At 53.5% G+C, this 17,103-nt stretch overlaps 2 protein-coding genes across 7 annotated transcripts in view; one reads left to right on the top strand and one right to left on the bottom strand.

Moving 5' to 3' along the window:
- Window positions 1-7,842, bottom strand: part of DNAAF5 (dynein axonemal assembly factor 5) — an 87,808-nt gene extending 79,966 nt beyond the window's left edge. For all 4 annotated transcript variants that reach the window (XM_063631020.1, XM_063631021.1, XM_063631022.1 and 1 more), the window contains exons 1-2: window positions 3,388-7,842; window positions 828-1,012 (exon numbers count right to left, since the gene is read on the bottom strand). In XM_063631020.1, the coding sequence (XP_063487090.1) occupies window positions 828-1,012; window positions 3,388-3,982 (780 nt within the window). In that variant the 5' untranslated portion in view covers window positions 3,983-7,842. The remainder of the gene's footprint in view (window positions 1-827; window positions 1,013-3,387) is intronic.
- PRKAR1B (protein kinase cAMP-dependent type I regulatory subunit beta) overlaps window positions 3,013-17,103 on the top strand; it is a 178,391-nt gene continuing 164,300 nt past the window's right edge. Inside the window, exon 1 of one of the 3 annotated variants that reach the window (XM_055260864.2) lies at window positions 3,013-3,117. The gene's annotated coding sequence lies outside the window, so the exon portion shown is untranslated. Of the gene's footprint in view, window positions 3,118-3,392; window positions 3,494-17,103 lie in introns of those variants that run through there. The other 2 variants (XM_055260866.2, XM_063631101.1) reach the window with 2 other exon arrangements.

The raw sequence follows: 17,103 nt of genomic DNA on the forward strand, positions 1-17,103 counted from the left end.
CTGAGCAGGTGCTGTGTCACCTGGAGCTGGCCCTACGGGAGGACCCCAGTAGCAGAGATGAGGGAGCGAGTCAGGGCTTCCATCCCGGCCCCAGAATGCCCCGAGTGACTCTTCAACTCACCACCTTCAAGCCATTTCTCATCAGGAAACCTGCCTCTGCAAGGCTGAAACCTGGAACCATGCACAGTGAAGAAGCCAGACACAAAAGATCACATGTCTGACTACAATGACAGGTAAACTCAGACACAGAAAGATCCGAGGTCACTCAGCTTCCCCAGTGGCCACAGTGTGTGGAGTTTTAGCAAGTCAGTGGGGCCACAGATCCAAGACATGCCCTCCAGGCCAGATTCTGCCAGCAGTGAAGCCAACACTCAGCCCCATCTGTGGGACTCCTGCCTGCCTGCCCATCTCTTGGTGGGTTCCAAAGCCCAACGACATAATTATCCCCAACAAACCAACCCTGGCTCCACTCTTCTCCCAGGCCAGGTCCATCAACCATGGTGGCTTTTCGGGAAAGTGCGTCTTGATGGATGGGAGCACTAAGGAAGCTTCTGCAACTGCTGAAGTGCACACCGTGTCTAAGAGACAGTAACTACACACGTCATCCTTTCTAACATCCTTGGAATTCATAACATCAAACATTAAAACAGTTCAGCTCTCTTCTAGTTTTTCCAAGATGTGAATAGGAACATCCTGTGACTAGGAATAATGAAAGGACATTTGGTGCATGCAGCATTCTGAAAAAAGAACAAGTGACTTAGTTAAAAATAGCACGTCAGCCCGCCTGTGGTGGAGAGAACAGACTGTCCAGGAGAAACACCAGTTACCTGCGGGACGTCATCAAACAGTCGCTGAGCAAAATGGGAAAGCACGTCGTCCACCGACTTCCCGTTGCCAAACTGGATCACTGCGCCTGTGGCTTCAATGGTGGCCACGCGGACCTTCCAGTGCTGGTGGGAGATGGTCTGCATCAGGGGCCCGATCAGAGATTCCGACTGCATGTGGAAGTGGTCTGAGGGACAGGGAGGCCCCCAGTTACCAGGGCTGCTCACACGCCTCGCCCAGCTCTGTGGGCTTCCAGAGGACGGCTGCCTGCCTGTGACCTCCTCACCTCCCTTCCTCTCCCACTCCAGGTCCTTGCTGCAGGAACAGAACACAACCCAGGCTGCCAAGCAGAGCTCTGTACCCCCCGGCACGGGAAGAGGCTCAGGGACAAGCGTCCCACCCTGATGACACCTGTGCAACCCAGGGGCTTAGGAGGACCAGCAGGGAAAGGCTGGGGGTGCAACCCCACTGTGGCTGAAGACAGGAGAGCCTGGACCTGCTGAAGCCAAGGTGGAGGCCTGAGGGGGACACTGGCCAAAGGAAAGAAGCCGAGCCCAGAGGACAGAGGTGAGGCCGCACTCCCAGCGGCACCCGAGACCAGACCCCAAGCTCCTCCAGGAAGCTGGGCCAGCACCACTCCAGGCAAAGCCACTGTACTTCTTATTTGTAAAGTCCCTGCAGAAAGTCAGAACAAGAGGTGGCGGGCGCCTGTAATCCCAGCTACTTGGGAGGCTGAGGCAGGAGAATCGCTTGAACTCAGGAGGCGGAGGTTGCAGTGAGCAGAGATCGCCCCACTGCACTCCAGCCTGGGAGACAGAGTTTCACTCTGTCTCCAAAAAAAGAAAACAACAAAAAAAGTCAGAACCAAAGGGTCTCTGGCATCCAGGCCGCCTCTTGCCTCAGCTCTGCACTACTTGGGGCCCGTCTGGGAAACAGCTATTCCAATGAGACTTTGGGCGAGCGCCTCAACCTCTCTGCCACTGCCCAGTGTGACCGGGGCCAGAGATGAGGCTCCCCACCCAGGGGAGAGGGGGGCCAGAGGTGCTGGAGATGAGGGGATGCTCCAGGCAGAGGCACAGTCCCTCACCCCACAGCAACCAGTGAGCACATACCCCGGGAGGCTGCGCTTGGGGCTGGGGCACAGGCGGGTACGGTGCTGTCCTATGGAACCTACAGTCCAGGGAGGGAACGTGGCAAGGCCGGGAGGAGCTCCCTGGAGGAAGTGGGAGCAGCCCGTGGGGCCGATTCACAGACCGGGTAGGGAAGTGGTTGAGGTTGAAGAAGAAATACATTAGATGCCAGGAATTCTCAAGGGCTATGTCCAGCCTGAGGCTCTTCCCGGAGCTCCACAGGAGTTCTGGACCATATGAAATAAAAAGTTAACCAACGTGGAAATCTCGGCATTTCCCCAAGTCCAGCTCTTCCTCTACTTCTGGAATCTATTCTCCATGCAGCTACGGTGATCTTTTAAGAACCTGAACTCGGGTCTGCCACTCTTATTGACACCCCCTGCACTTCCCACTACATTCAAACCATCACTGGGACATCACTGGGACGGCCTGAGCTGACCAGATCCCTCACTGCTTTCCTGCTCCCTACCGCCCAGGGATTTACAGCACCAGCGTTCCCTCCTCCCGAAAGCCTTCCCGCCAGCAAGAAGAGGCGCCTGCTATCATTCCACATCCCAGCCAGGGGAGGGAAAGGGCAAGACCTTGCAGGAATGGCCGGTTAAGGAACGACCGGATCAGATCAGAGCTCTAAAAAAGATGCGGAACGTTATAAAGTGGAGGGGAGAAGCGGCCTCCTTCCACTTAGGACCGTGGTCCAAGCCAGAGCGGGAAGGCAGGGGAGTAGGATGAATGGGACGGAAAGTGAAATGACCAGAGCAGAGTCTCAAAGCGCGTTCCCTCAACCAGGTGCAAGTCCTGCAAGCCCCCCGAGGGAAGGAAAGGGGGCAGCTATCAGGGCACACCCCACCCCAAACCGCCTAACAAGAATTTCTGCGGTGGTTTCCAGGGATCTGGACAGGAGTGCTGGCTCGTGGGCCCGGGTTGGGGGGCGCTCAGGCAGGGAGGAGGGTGGGAGGTGAGGGTCGCGGGAGGGCGGGGTGCAAGGAGGAGGATGGCACAGGATAGGCAGGTTGAGGGGGCACAGGAAGCAGGCAGGTGGGGGGCGGGGCTTGGGGCGTGGAGGGTGGAGGCGGGGAGGAAGGGGACAGGGGGGTGAGGTGAGTGAGGGCCAAGCAGGAACAGGGGTCACGGGGCAAGGAGCAGATGCCAGCGCAGGAAACAGGTACATGGGGGTAGAGGACAAGGGAGCGGGTGAAGGGTTCGTTGGTGGCGGGACGTGAGGCAGGGGACGCAGTGGTGGTGGGAGGAGGGGGCCGGGCAGGGGGCTTTGGGGCAGGCGGGTGGGGGATGCGGCGCATCGGCGGGCCGGGATGTTGGGGGAGGTGCGGGCGTGGAGGGGGGCGGGGCCGAGCCGCGGGGGTTGTGAGAGCGGCCGCGGAGGTGGAGGTGAGAGTGTGGGGTGGGGTGTGGGAGCGGGGCCCGGGGTGCTCACCGGGCGTGGCCTGCGCCAGGGCGGCGGCGCAGCTGCAGCTCTCGCGGCGCACGGCGGCGAAGGGGTCGAGCAGGCAGCAGCGTAGCGCGCGCAGAGCGTCGTCCAGGTGGGGCGCGAGCGCGGCGCCGCACAGGTCCACCGCCAGGCCCAGCAGCTGCACGAGGGCCAGGCGCAGCTCCTCGCAGGCCTCGGGCGGGCGGCGCGCGGGCTCGGGGCCGGCCAAGCGAGCGGCGAGCGCGGGCAGCAGGCGCGGCAGGGCATCGCAAGGCCGCGCGGCGCGGCGCAGGCCCAGACCCAGCAGGTGCACTGCCAGCGCGCGGCAGCCCTCGGCGGGGTCGCTCAGGCAGCGCAGCAGGCGCGGCAGCAGCAGGCGCGCCCAGGGGCCCTGGAAAGCGGTGGGGTTGGCGGCAGGGCCCGGCTCTTCCAGCGCGCGCCGCAGGGCCTCCAAGGCGCGCCGCCGGCCCGGCTTGCTGTCGGCCTCCAGCCCGGGCAGCAGGCGGCTCAGGGCGCGGCTCAGCTCCGCCGCCTCTGCCGTCTCGGCCCCTTCGGCCGGGTGTGGGGCCGCAACAGCCTCAGCCACCCCCAGCGCCGCCATCTTACCCGCGTCGCCGGTCACTAGGGGGAACGGCGTTTTCGCGGCGCTCAGCGCGGATTACGGCAGCACTTCCGGTCGGCGCTGGGGGCCTGGGGCGGGGTGCCGGGCTCCTTCTTCCCAGCCGGTGCGCACGTGGGCTTGTGCCCTTGTCCCATCGTACTCGCCCGCTGTCCCGCGTTGTCGCCGGAGCCCCCGCCAGCCGGCCTGCTGGGCCTTGTCCTGTCCCCACTGTACAGATGGGAAAGGTCTCGGGAGGGTGCAGCTCGCCCGGGATGCGGGCCCCGGGCTATAGGCCTGGGCCTGCCCTTAGGGAAGCCTGCCCTGCAGCATGGAGGGCTTGGAGAAGGAAACTGGTGTCCCGCCTGGGACCAGGGTAGCCGGGAAGCCCCTCTTTGAGCCGCCTAGAGCCCCTCTGGCTTTGGGAAGGACCGTTCCAGGAGGGAAGGGCGCTGGTTCTGTGGACTGGATCCCCCCTGTGGTGTCAGACAGGTGCCTGGTCTGGGCTTCATGTGCAGCCTGTGATTAGATCTCAGGCGTAGCCGCCCAATAGGTTCGCCTTACTCGCTGCCCAGGTAGAGCCAATTTATCAAGACGGGGAATTGCAATAGAGAGTTTAATGCATGCAGAAACTGGCTAAAGGACACTGGAGCTTTATTACTCAAAACAGGTTCTGAAAATCTTGAGACGGGTCATTTAAGGATAATCAGGCAGGTAGGGGGCCAGGGAGAGGGCAGTGCTGATTGGTCGGGTTGGAGATGAAACCATGGAGAGTCAAAGTTGATTCTCTTGCTGTCTTCTGTTCCTGGGTGGGATCACAGAACTGGTTGAGCCAGATTAGTGGTGTGGGTGGTGGCAGCTGGTGCATCAGAATGCAGAGTCTGAAAAATATCTCGAGTACCAATCTTAGAGTTTACGATAGTGATGTTATCCTAAGGAGCAATTGGGGAGGTTTGGAATCTTGTGGCCTCTAGCTGCATGACTCAAACCACAATTTCTAATCTTGTGGCTCATGTGTTAGTCTTACAAAGGCATTCTGGTCCCCAGGCAAGAAGGAGGTTGGCTTTAGGAAAGAGCTGTTATCATCTTTGTTTCAAAGTTAAACTACAAACTAAGTTCCTCCTAAAGTTAGCTTGGCCCACTCCCAAGAAATAACAAGGCAGCTTGAAAATTAAAAGCAAGACAGTGTTTCACAGTAGTGATCTTGACTATGGACTTGAGTGGAGACGGAGGCGCCTAAACAGCTTGGAGGCGGAGTTGCTGTGAGCCCAGCCTGAAACGCGAATTTGACAGCACTCGCTGCAAACCAGGAGTCCCCAAGTCTGGTTAGCCAGGCACTTCTCATCTGTGACCATGCACTGAGTTTTCTAAAGGCAGAATGTGTGTAATTTTAGGACAACTTCAAGTTTGACCTTCTTTTTTGTTGTTGATCTTCGTGTTGCAAAATGGTGGTGTTCATCAGTACCTCTTTTTTTTTTTTTTTTTTTTTGAGATGGAGTCTTGCTGTGTTGCCCAAGCTGGAGTGCAGTGGCATGATCTCTGCTCACTGCAGGCTCTGCCTCCCAGGTTCGCTCCATTCTCCTGCCTCAGCCTCCCAAGTAGCTGGGAGCTGGGACTACAGGCGCCTGCCACCATGCCCGGCTAATTTTTTGTATTTTTAGTAGAGACGGGATTTCACCGTGTTAGCCAGGATGGTCTCAATCTCCTGACCTCGTGATCTGCCTGCCTCGGCCTCCCAAAGTGCTGGGATTACAGGCGTGAGCCGCTGCGCCCGGCCCATTTGTACCTCTTAAATGTCGTTATGTAGCATATTCAGTAATCTTCATTCATTGGTTCCTGCAACAGGCATTTGTTTGACCAGGCACTATCTGCAACACGTGGGACAGGATGACAATGATGTAGAAACTGGCCACGGTCCCTGCTCTCCCAGATCTTAGGGTCTTGCAGGATGAGATAGCCCTTAATGGAAAGATAAATTAATATGTTTAACCACAGTGGTCCTGAAAGAATGAGTGTCAAGGAATGTTGAACTAGACTTGTAAGGCTTTCCTGAACAAGTGGTAGCAGAGGTGAAATATGAAGAGTAAGTAAACACAGTGTATTAGTCCGTTTTCACGCTGCTAATAAACACATAGCCGAGACTGGGTAATTTATACAGGAAAAGGTTTAGTGGACTCACAGTTCCACATGGCTGGGGAGGCCTCACAATGATGGCCGAAGGCAGGAAGGAGCAAGTCACATCTTACATGATGGCAGCAGGCAAAGAGAGAATGAGAGAGCCTGTGTAGGGAAACTCCCCCGTATAAAATCGTCAGATCTCATGAGACTTATTCACTATCATGAGAACAGCACAGGAAAGACCTGCCCCCATTATTCAGTTACCTCCCACTGGGTCCTTCCCACAACACGTGGGAATTGTGGGGGCTACAATTCGAGATGAGATTTGGGTGGGGACACAGCCAAACCACATCACATAGCCAGGTGAAAGGGCTGAGGTGGGAGACAGGGAGTGTTGGAGACAGAGGAAACAGCATGGGCAAAGTCCTCATGGGAGTGTTAGGGCTGAATGGTGTCTCCCCAAAATTCATATGCTGAAGTCCTAACCCCCATACTTCAGGGTGTGACCCTGTTTGGAGACAAGGTCTTTGTAGACGTGATCGAGGTGAGATGAAGTCATCAGGTTGGGCACTCATTCAATATGACTGCTGTCCTCATAAAAGGAGAAATTTTGGAGACAGATGTGCATACAGGGAGAATGCAGTATGAGCATGAAGACAGACCTCAGGAGGAGCCAGCCCTGACCCTGATCTTGAGAAATCGGTTTATTTCATTCAGCTGCCCAGCCTAGGGTGCTTTGTTATGGCAGCCCCAGGTAGCAAACAGGGAGGGAGGCTGACCCTGGTCACGGGAGCAGGCAGGGAGTGAGCAGATGGGTGGGGCCAGGCCATGGGGCCTCTGTCCTAAAACATGGGGGACTAAGGATTTCAAGGTGGGAGATTGGCAAGATCGAGTCTGCATTTTTCAAGGACCTCTTTGGCTTCTGTTGAATGGGTTGTTCGGGAGCCCTCGGAAGGCTGTGGCAGTGGGGAAGATGAGAAATAATAAGCGCTTGAATTGCGGTGGTGGGACTTCACTTTTCCTTGCTCCTCCCATTGAAATACAACAAAATACCCTGCACATAGCAGGTGACGAGGAAAGGAGCTTGAGAGTTGACAGAGAGGCTGGAGACCTCTGGACTGGAGGAACAGGAAGGTGGTGGGTCCCCTGGGTTTCCTTTTTCTCTCATATGTTCCTGCACTAGTCCCCAGGGAAGCCTGTGGCCCAGAACAGCTAACAGGCACAGACAGAAATTCTCCAAGAAAAGTCTCCTCTCTCTGGCCAAAGCCCTGGGAAAGGGGACGCCCAACAGAGACCTAGAGGGTAGCTGCCACCTCCACCCCACAGTCTGCTTTCAGGGCCGATTTTAAAGCTGCTGCAGGTGCATTAACCTGTGCTGTGCAACTGGGGTTCGAGTGGACAGTCTGCACAGGTAGTGTCAGAGGAGCCTGAAATGTGCCCTTCCTCTCGTAGCACAAAGAGACCCAGAATGATCATGTTCTGTCCTGACACAGCAAAAGGTAGCCCAGTGACACCAGGCGACCCAGGGAGGTACCTTTCACTCCTGCAGGCGGCACCCATGGGAAAGGAGCAGCAGTCCCAGGAGAGCCAGAAGAATAAAGCAGACGAGGAGGGCAGTGCCAGGGCTCTGAAGACGAAACTGCTGTTGGAATGACAGACCACAAAAATAGGCTGAAATCTACACCCCGAACCTGAACAGAGCAACTGCCTGGTAAAATAGAGTAGGACCAGGAGTCTCCAAACGTCATAACCCAAATGTCCAGGATACATCTGGAAATCACTTATCATACCGAGAACCAGGAAAGCCACAACCTGAACGTGGTAAGGTAACGGTTGTGAATTCCAAGATAGGTCACATGTTGGAATCATCTGCCAAGAATTTTAAAGCAGTCATAAGAACCAGGCTGGGTGCGGTGGCTCATGCCTGTCATCCCAGCACTTTGTGAGGCCAAGGTGGGCAGATCACCTGCGGTCAGGAGTTTGAAACCAGCCTGGACAACATGGTGAAACCCCATCTCTCCTAAAAATACAAAAATTAGCCGGGTGTGGTGGTGGGTACCTGTAATCCCAGCTACTTGGGGAGGCTGAGGCACGAGCATTGCCTGAACCCAGGAGGTGGAGGTTGTAGTGAGCCGAGAGCATGCCACTGCACTCCAGCCTGGGTGACAGAGCAAGACTCCATCTCAAAAAAAAAAAAAAAAAAAAGGCTGAAAACTCCCCCAATTCAATGAAAAACATAAATCCACAGATTCCAGAAGCTGAACAAGCCTTCATAGGACAAGCCCTCCAAAAACCCCATACTAAGACACATCAAAAACTCCTGGAAACTAAAGACAGAAGGAGGAAAAATACTAACTGCCAGAGAGAAATGATGTCTTGCCTAGAGAGGAACACCAATTTGAACGGAGGCAGATTTCTTAACCAAAACCACAAAAGGCCAGAAGGAAATGACCTGCCATCGTTCAACCGTAAAGGGGAAAGAGCTGTTGGCTGAGTCCTCTACCCAGCAAAACTATCCTTCAGGAATGGAGGAGGAGTAAAGATATTCTCAGACAGGCAAACTAATAGAATTTATTGCTAGCAGACCTACCTTTAAGGAATGCATAAAGGATACCCTGTAAACAGATAATTTTTTTTTTTTTGAGATGGAGTTTCGCTCTTGTCGCCCAGGCTGGAATGCAATGGCACAATCTCAGCTCACCACAACCTCTGCCTCCCAGGTTCAAGCAATTCTCCTGCCTCAGCCTCCTGAGTAGGTGGGATTACAGGCATGTGCCACCACACCCGAGTAATTTTTTATTTTTAGTAGAGACAGGGTTTCTCCATGTTGGTCAGGCTGGTCTTGAACTCCTGACCTCAGGTGATCCGCCTGCCTCAGTGCCTCCCAAAGTGCTGGGATTACAGGCGTGAGCCACCGTGCCCGGCCCAGAAAGATAATTTTAACAGAAGAGGGCTGGGGCCTCCAGAAAGTTGAGAACAATGGACTGGATAAAAATAGAAGTCAGTGTCACTGACCATCTTTCACCTCATGAGTTTCTTTAATCATATTTGATGATTGAAGCAAAAATTACAACACTGATGTGGTGTGTGATGTATGCGGAGGAAATATCTACAACCAGGTATTTAACAGTGAGAACGGTTAGGGACTTAAGTGGAAGGAAGGTTTCTCCACTCACTCGAGGTGGAAAATCACAGATGCCAATAGACAGATGAGTTGCATATGTGTATGGTGGTATCCTCAAAAACATAATGTGGAATTCTAAAAAACATTCAGGTATCCCACAGTAAAGCATGAGAGAACGAACATGATTAAATGGCAAGTGTAAGCCCTAATATATCACTAATTTAAATGTAAATGGCCCAAACACACCAATTAGAAGACAGGTTTGCCGAGTGGATACAAAACCTGACCCAGCTATTGGCCAGGCGCGGTGGCTCACGCCTGTAATCCCAGCACTTTGGGAGGCCGAGGTGGGCAGATCACGAGGTCAGGAGATCAAGACCATCCTGGCTAACACGGTGAAACCCCGTCTCTATTAAAAAATACAAAAAATTAGCCGGGCATGTTGGCGGGCACCTGTAGTCCCAGCTACTAGGGAGGCTGAGGCGGGAGAATGGCGTGAACCCGGGAGGTGGAGCGTCCAGTGAGCCGAGATGGTGCCACTGCACTCCAGCCTGGGGGACAGAGCGAGACACCGTCTCAAAAAAAAAAAAAAAAAAAAAAAAACCTGACCCAGCTATATGATGTCTACTATATGCTGAAACTCACTTCAAACATAATAACGTAGGCACATCGAAAGTAAAAGGATGGCAAAAGTGTATCATGTAAACATTAAAAAAGCGGGAGTGGCTGTTGAAATTCCTTGGGAAAAAGAGGGACATTACATAGTGATAAAAGAACCCAGTGGGAAGATACAGCAATCCCAAATGTGTGTACAGCAAACAGCAGACCTTCAGCATGTATAAAGCAGACACTGATAGAGTTGAAAGGAGGAAGAGACAAGCCTGCTGTTGCAGTTGACGACTCCAGCCCCCAACTCAGCAGTTGCTAGAATAACTAGGCAGATAGTCATGAAGGTAGAGGAGAGCAACACCATCAACCAATAGGATCTAATTGACGTTTGCAGAACATACCACTCAACAATCGCAGAATTCACATTCTTTTCTAGTGTCCTCAGAACAGAGACCAAGATATACCATATCCTGGGCCATAAGGCAAACCTTAGCAAATGTAAAAGACTTGTGCAGAGGGCCGGGTGCGGTGGCTCACGTCTGTAATCCCAGCACTTTGGGAGGCCGAGGCGGGCAGATCACCTGAGGTCAGGAGTTCAAGACCAGCCTGGCCAACATGGAGAAACCCTGTCTCTACTAAAAATGGAAAAAATTAGCTGTGTGACGTGGTGCACGCCTGTAATCCCAGCTACTCGGGAAGCTGAGGCAGGAGAATCACTTGAACCTGGGAGGCAGAGGTTGAAGTGAGCCAAGATTGTGCCGCTGCACTCCAGCCTGGGCAACAAGAGTGAAACTCCCTCTCAAAAAAAAAAAAGACTTGCACAGAACGCCTTCTCTGACAGTAATGGAATCAAACTTACCATCAACAGCAGATAGCAGGAAAATCTTCACACGTGGAGATTAGACAATTATTCTACTCAGAAATGGAAACAATTGCTATGTGCAACAACTTGGACGAACCTCTAAAAGATCATGCAGATGGAAACCAATCCCAAAGGGATATTTTGTGGTTTTGTTTGTATGACATCCATAAAGTAACAGAGATGGGGAACAGATGACTGATCTCCAGGGGCTAGGGATGGGGTGGCGTGATTATTAAGGGTCACTAGGAGAGAGCCTTGTGGTGCTGGTGCAGTTAAGTACCTGCATTGTGGTGGCAACCACATGAATACCCAGAGGAGTCATGACCTCTCTCCTTTCCCCAGACACACTGCCAGACGGAATAGCTATAAACTGGATGACAGAAGCAGGGCAGTAGGAGAGGAGGGCCAATACGTTACAACAAATGAAACAGGCCTTGGAATGCCGAGATGGGAGAATCGCTTGAGGCCAGGCATTCAAGTCCACCTGGGCCAAATAGTGACACCTCGTTGCTACAAAAACATATTAAAACGTAGCTGGTTGCAGTGACTCACACCTGTAGTTCCAGGTACTTGGGAGGCTGAGGTGGAAGGATTGCTTGAGCCCAGGAGTTTGAGACCAGCCTGGGCAACACAGTGAGACCCCCCATCTCTACAAAAAAAAAAAAAATTATGGCCGGGCACAGTGGCTCATGCCTGTAATCCCAGCACTTTGGGAGGCTGAGGCGGGTGGATCACCTGAGCTCAGGAGTTCGAGACCAGCCTGGCCAAAAAGGTGAAACCCAGTCTCTACTAAAAATACAAAAATTAGTCGGGTGTGGTGGCAGGCACCTGTAGTCCCAGCTACTCAGGAGGCTGAGACAGGAGAATTGCTTGAACCCGGGAGGTGGAGGTTGCAGTGAGCTGAGATTGGGCCACTGCACTCCAGCCTGGCGACAGAGCAAGACTCCTTCTCAAAAGAAAAAGAAAAAATAATAAGCTGGGTGTGATGGGGTGCACCTGTAATCCCAGCTACTCAGGAGGCTGGGGTGGGAGGATCACTTGGGCCAGGAAGGTTGAGGCTGCCAAGAGCTGTGATCATGCCACTGCACTCCAGCCTAGACGACAGAGTGAGACCTTATCTCATCAAAAAAAAAAAAAAAAAAAAAAAGCCTATAAAAGAGATGAAGTTCTGTATCTTACCAAAAGGAAACAGGAACAAGAAGTATGTAAGAGGAAAGGTCAGGGATATGGAGAACAGAAGCAACGACGCTAATATCTGTTGAACAGATGTCGCGGGAAGGCAGAAGAAAAATGGGGAGTAGGAGGTATTTGAAGGGATAATGAAGGCACATTTTCTAGAGTTAAAAATGGGTCAGGCCGGCTGCGGTGGCTCACGCCTGTAATCCCAGCACTTTAGGAGGCTGAGGCGGGCGGATCACCTGAGGTCAGGAGTTCAAGACCAGCCTGGCCAACATGGTCAAACCCCGTCTCTACTAAAAATACAAAAATTAGCTGGAAGTGGTGGTGCCCACCTGTAGTCCCAGCTACTTGGGAGGCTGAGGCAGGAAAATCGCTTGAACCCAGGAGCCAGAGGTTGCAGTAAGCTGAGATCGTGCCACTGCACTCCATCCTGGGTGACAGAGCAAGACTCTGTCTGGAAAAAGAAAAAAGGCTGAAGCAGGAGGAGATATATATATATATATATATGTGTGTGTATATATGTATATGTGTGTGTGTGTGTGTATACACACACACACACACACACAAAGCTTCCCCCAGTGAAGGCCTGGGGCGGGCTGTCTGTAGGTCAAGAGTCCAGGCATGGCTTTACTGGGTCCTCTGAAGGCTGCAATCCATTCTGGGGCTGCGTTCTCATCGGAGGCTCGACTGAGGAAGGGTCCGTTCCCAAGTGCACTTGGTTGTTTCCAGCATTCCCTTCCTTGGCTGTGGACTGGAGGCCGCCCTCAGCTCCTGGCCACGGGGTCCTCTTACAGCCACTCATGACACGGCAGCTGGCTTCCTCAAAGCCACCAAGGGAGAGAGTTCCCCAGCAAGGCAGATGTTACCATGAATCATATGTGATGCCCATTCCTCACCTTTGCTGTACCCCACTGGGCAGGGGTGAGCCTCAGGACCTGCACGCACTCAAAGGGACGGTACCCCACAAGGCATGAGCACTGGGAGGTAGGGACCCTGTGGCCATCTGAGAGTGCCCACTACACCCAGGAGCCATGTGTAGAGAAGACTATTGAGGTTTGTGGCAAAATTTTCTGTGAAATTATGCATCCCTTACCTACATAGTGAACAATGCAAAACTTGAATATTAGAGAACATTGTGTGTGTGGGTGTGTGGTTTTGAGGCAAGGTCTCACTCCGTTGCCCAGGCTGGAGTGCAGTGGCGCAGTCATAGCTCACTGCAGCCTCGAACTCCCGCATTCAGGTGATCCTGCCACCTTAGCCTCCTGGATAGCTGGGACTACAGGTGTGCACCACCATGCCTGGCTAATTTTTGTATTTTTTTTTGTAGAGACGGGGTCTTGCTCTGTTGTCCAGACGGGTCTTGAACTCCTGGACTCAAGTGATCCTCCTCTTTTGGCCCCCCAAAGTCCTGGGATTGCAGGCATGAGCCACCATGCCTGGTCACGTTGTTCTTTTCTTTTCTTTTCTCTTTTTTCTTTTCTTTTCTTTTTCCTTTCTTTTCCTTTCTTTCTTTCCTTCTCTCTCTCTCTTTCTTTTTTTAGACTGCATTTCACTCCTGTTGCCCAGGCTGGAATGCAGTGGCATGCTCTCAGCTCACTACGACCTCCGCCTCTCGGGTTCAAGTGGTCTTCCTGCCTCAGCCTCCCAAGTAGCTGGGACTACAGGCACGCCACCACACCTGGCTAATTTTTGTATTTTTTGTAGAAATGGGGTTTCACCATGTTGCCCAGGCTGGTCTCGAACTCCTGGCCTCAGGTGATCTGCCTGTCTTGGCCTCCCGCAGTGCTGGGATTACAGGTGGGAGGCCCTGCGCCCGTCTGGAGAATAATTATTACTGTTCACGGTTCCTGGGCTCCTACTCTGTGCTGCATGCTCCATGCTCAGCCTCTCGGCCCTCACTCCTCGTACATCCACCTAGATTTGAGGATGAGTGGCCTCGATCACATGCAGTTTCTCCTCTATCCTCAGCTCAGGGAGTTTACGGACGTTGCGCAGTGAATGCAGCTGGCCTGGGAAGGCTCAGGAGCCACACCCAGGAAGCCCACCTACAGATCCCATCTCAAACCACCACACGCTGCAGCCTCCCCAGTGGCCAGAGCAGCTTAACAAAGAATCTTTGTTTCCTTTCTGCACCCCAGAAAATATCTGTGTTGGTCTCTTTGCCATGCAGAGTGAATAAAGGATAAGACAAACACCATCCATGCATACTTGGTGCTTTTGACCTAGCAGGGAGACAGCAATGAAGCCAGCAGCCTTGCCGTCATTATTCAATTGCATGTGTGATGAGAGCTACCGAGAAGAAGTGCTGGGAGCCCTGGGCCCTCAGGAGGCAGTGCTGGCGCCTTAGGGAATTTCCCTGCATAACATTTTGGTTGAATCTTGGAGGGTGAATTGGAGCTGATAGTGCAAAATTTAGAGGTGCGAGGTATGTGATGATTGGGAAAAGAATGTGGCTTCGGGCCGGGTGTGGTGGCTCATACCTGTAGTCCCAGCACTCTGGGAAGCTGGTGGGAGGATTGTTGGAGGCCAGGAGTTCGAGACCCACCCACCCGTGTTTACAAAAAAAAAAAATGTTTTTAAATACCAGGTGTGGCGGTGCGCACCTGTAGTGCCAACTACTGTGGATGTTGAAGTGGGAGGATGGCTTGAGCCCAGGAATTTGAGGTTGCAGTGAGCTATGATCACACCACTGCACTCCAGCCTAGGCGACAGAGTGAGACCCTGTCTCAACAACAAAAAGATTAAAAAAAAAAAAAAAAAGCATAAAGAATGTGCCTCGGCCGGGCGCGGTGGCTCACGCCTGTAATCCCAGCACTTTGGGAGGCCGAGGTGGGCGGATCACGAGATCAGGAGATTGAGACCATCCTGGCTAACACGGTGAAACCCCATCTCTACTAAAAATACAAAAAATTAGCCAGGTGTGGTGGCGGGTGCCTGTAGTCCCAGCTACTTGGGAGGCTGAGGCAGGAGAATAGCGTGAACCTGGGAGGCGGGGCTTGCAGTGAGCCAAGATCACACCACTGCACTCCAGCCTGGGCGACAGAACAAGACTCCGTCTCAAAAAAAAAAAAAAAAATGTGGCTCTTTGGTTGGAGTTCTGCAAAATGTGGTCACTGTAAGTACATTTAGTCATGATGAATCCTACAGGCACATTCTAGGGGTGAAGTAAGACCCCACAGGGCTTAGAAATGTGAATACCTTTGCTGGGAAAAATAACAGGGCCCAGCATGGGGGGGTAGGTCCTTCCCTATGGGGAGATGCGTGATTTACTGGGACTTCTGAATGGGTAACCCAGTCACCAGAGGCACATTTTCAGTCGAGGGCATAGCTGCTTGGGCACCGTGTGACAGCCAGGGTTTGTCACCGGGTAGCAGGGTGGCGACCGACCTGTTGACGTCCACATGTTCGATGACCAAGCACAGCTCCTCTGAGCTCACCAGACCCCTCCCTGTGTCTTCATCCAGGAGCATTTAATGGGGTTGTCAGTGTGTGTTTCGGGGGGATTGTGTCAGATCAGCGGTGTATTCACTCAGATTTTCTCAGGGACAACTAACAAAAAGCAAAAAGCCAACTGGCTTAGGCAGTAAAAGGTATTTATTTATTATTTATTTATTTTGAGATGGAGTTTCATTTGCTCTTGCTGCCCAGGCTGGAGTGCAGTGGTGCGATCTCGGCTCAGTGGAGTTCAAGTGATTCTCCTGCTTCAGCTTTCTGAGTAGCTGGGGGTTACAGGCATGCACTACCACACCTGGCTAATTTTGTATTTTTAGTCGAGACAGGGTTTCGCTGTGTTGCCCAGGCTGGTCTTGAACTTCTGACCTCCGGTGATCCACCCGCCTCGGCCTCCCAAAGTGCTGGGATTACAGGTGTGAACCACCGCATCTGGCCAAAGGTATTTACTGATGAACATAATTGGGAAGTCCAGATACGGGAAGGGCCTCAGGTTTGGTTTGAGGACGGCCGTGGCTGCATTTCTCTAGGATCCTGTTTCTTCCCACTTCTGTGTTGATTTCATCCTCTGGGAACGATCAGAGAGTGAGCAGGACACTAAGGAAGCGTCTGCCCTTGGCTCAAGCCAGTAAGGCTACAGCAAGAGAGGCCTGGGAGTCAGGCAGAAACTTGTCTGCAGGTTGGGGTGGTGGGGGTCACGCCTCGCACTCCTACCAGAGCCAGTCTGGAGAGGGAGTCCTTGTGGGGGGTGGGGGCCACTGGAACAGGGACCTGAGTGGCAGGGAAAACTGTGAAAGTGAGAGGCAGTGGGAGCTGCCGTCGTGGCAATGAGGAGAGGAGCTCAGTAGACGTCACAGCTCAGTGGGGCCAGGGGCTGCATGTCTGGCTGGCCACGTGTATGCTGCCAGCCCCCAAACTTGGGAGATCCTTGTCTCAAAAGGATGCAGGCAAGGAGGCTCAGCCTGAGGAGGTATTGCAGCAGAAGGAGGGCTTGTGTGTGCGCCTTGGGATCAGAGGGCTGTCCTGTGAGGTCAGCCAGAGAGGGGCCTCCACTCTCCTCTAGAGGAACGGTGTGGGGGAAGTCTTTACCGGGAGTCTCCAGAGAACCCCAGGACAGCCCGGGAGAGAAGCAGCCAGGCCTGGAGCATCTGCCCCCGAAGCGAGACATCGCCTTGGTTAGGTGACACCTGGGTCCTTTTTGCTGTCCTCACCAGTCCACCCTGGAGGAGCAGGAGTAATTGGAGGAGGAGGAGGAGGGAGTGGAGGGGCCCCAGGGAGCACGTGATGGTACTGCTGGTCAGCAGCAGCTCCAGGCAGGCCAGGGCTGGGAGAGCCAGAGGTCTGAGTGGCTTGTGGGATGGAGTTCTGATTCAGAGACTGGGCCTGGATCCCTGAGAAAGTCTCAGGACAAATGCAGGTCTGCCTGAGACGGGGCTGGGGCCAGTGGGCGCTGAGGGTGAGGGCTGAGGACCAAGGACCTTCGTGTTTGACCCCCGATGGTGGCCTACTTGGTTTACGTTCACCCTGGCAGGAAGAGGCTGAGGCAATGTCAGCCCTGCTGGGGAGCGTGCTGGGCAGGGCTGGTGACCTGTGTAGTGCCTGTGCAGGCAGGTGAGTGGGGGAACAGGTGAGCATGGGAAGGCTGAGTGGGGGACAGTGAGTGTGCAGGTGAGTGTGGACCAGGTGAGCATGGGGCAGGTGAGTGGGAGACAGCTGAGCAATGAACAAGAAAGCTGGACAGGTGAATGTGGACCAGGTGAGCATGGGAGGGCTGAGTGGGAG

Source organism: Symphalangus syndactylus, chromosome 22, assembly GCF_028878055.3.
Source record: "Symphalangus syndactylus isolate Jambi chromosome 22, NHGRI_mSymSyn1-v2.1_pri, whole genome shotgun sequence".
In the NCBI taxonomy this organism is placed as follows: domain Eukaryota; kingdom Metazoa; phylum Chordata; class Mammalia; order Primates; family Hylobatidae; genus Symphalangus; species Symphalangus syndactylus.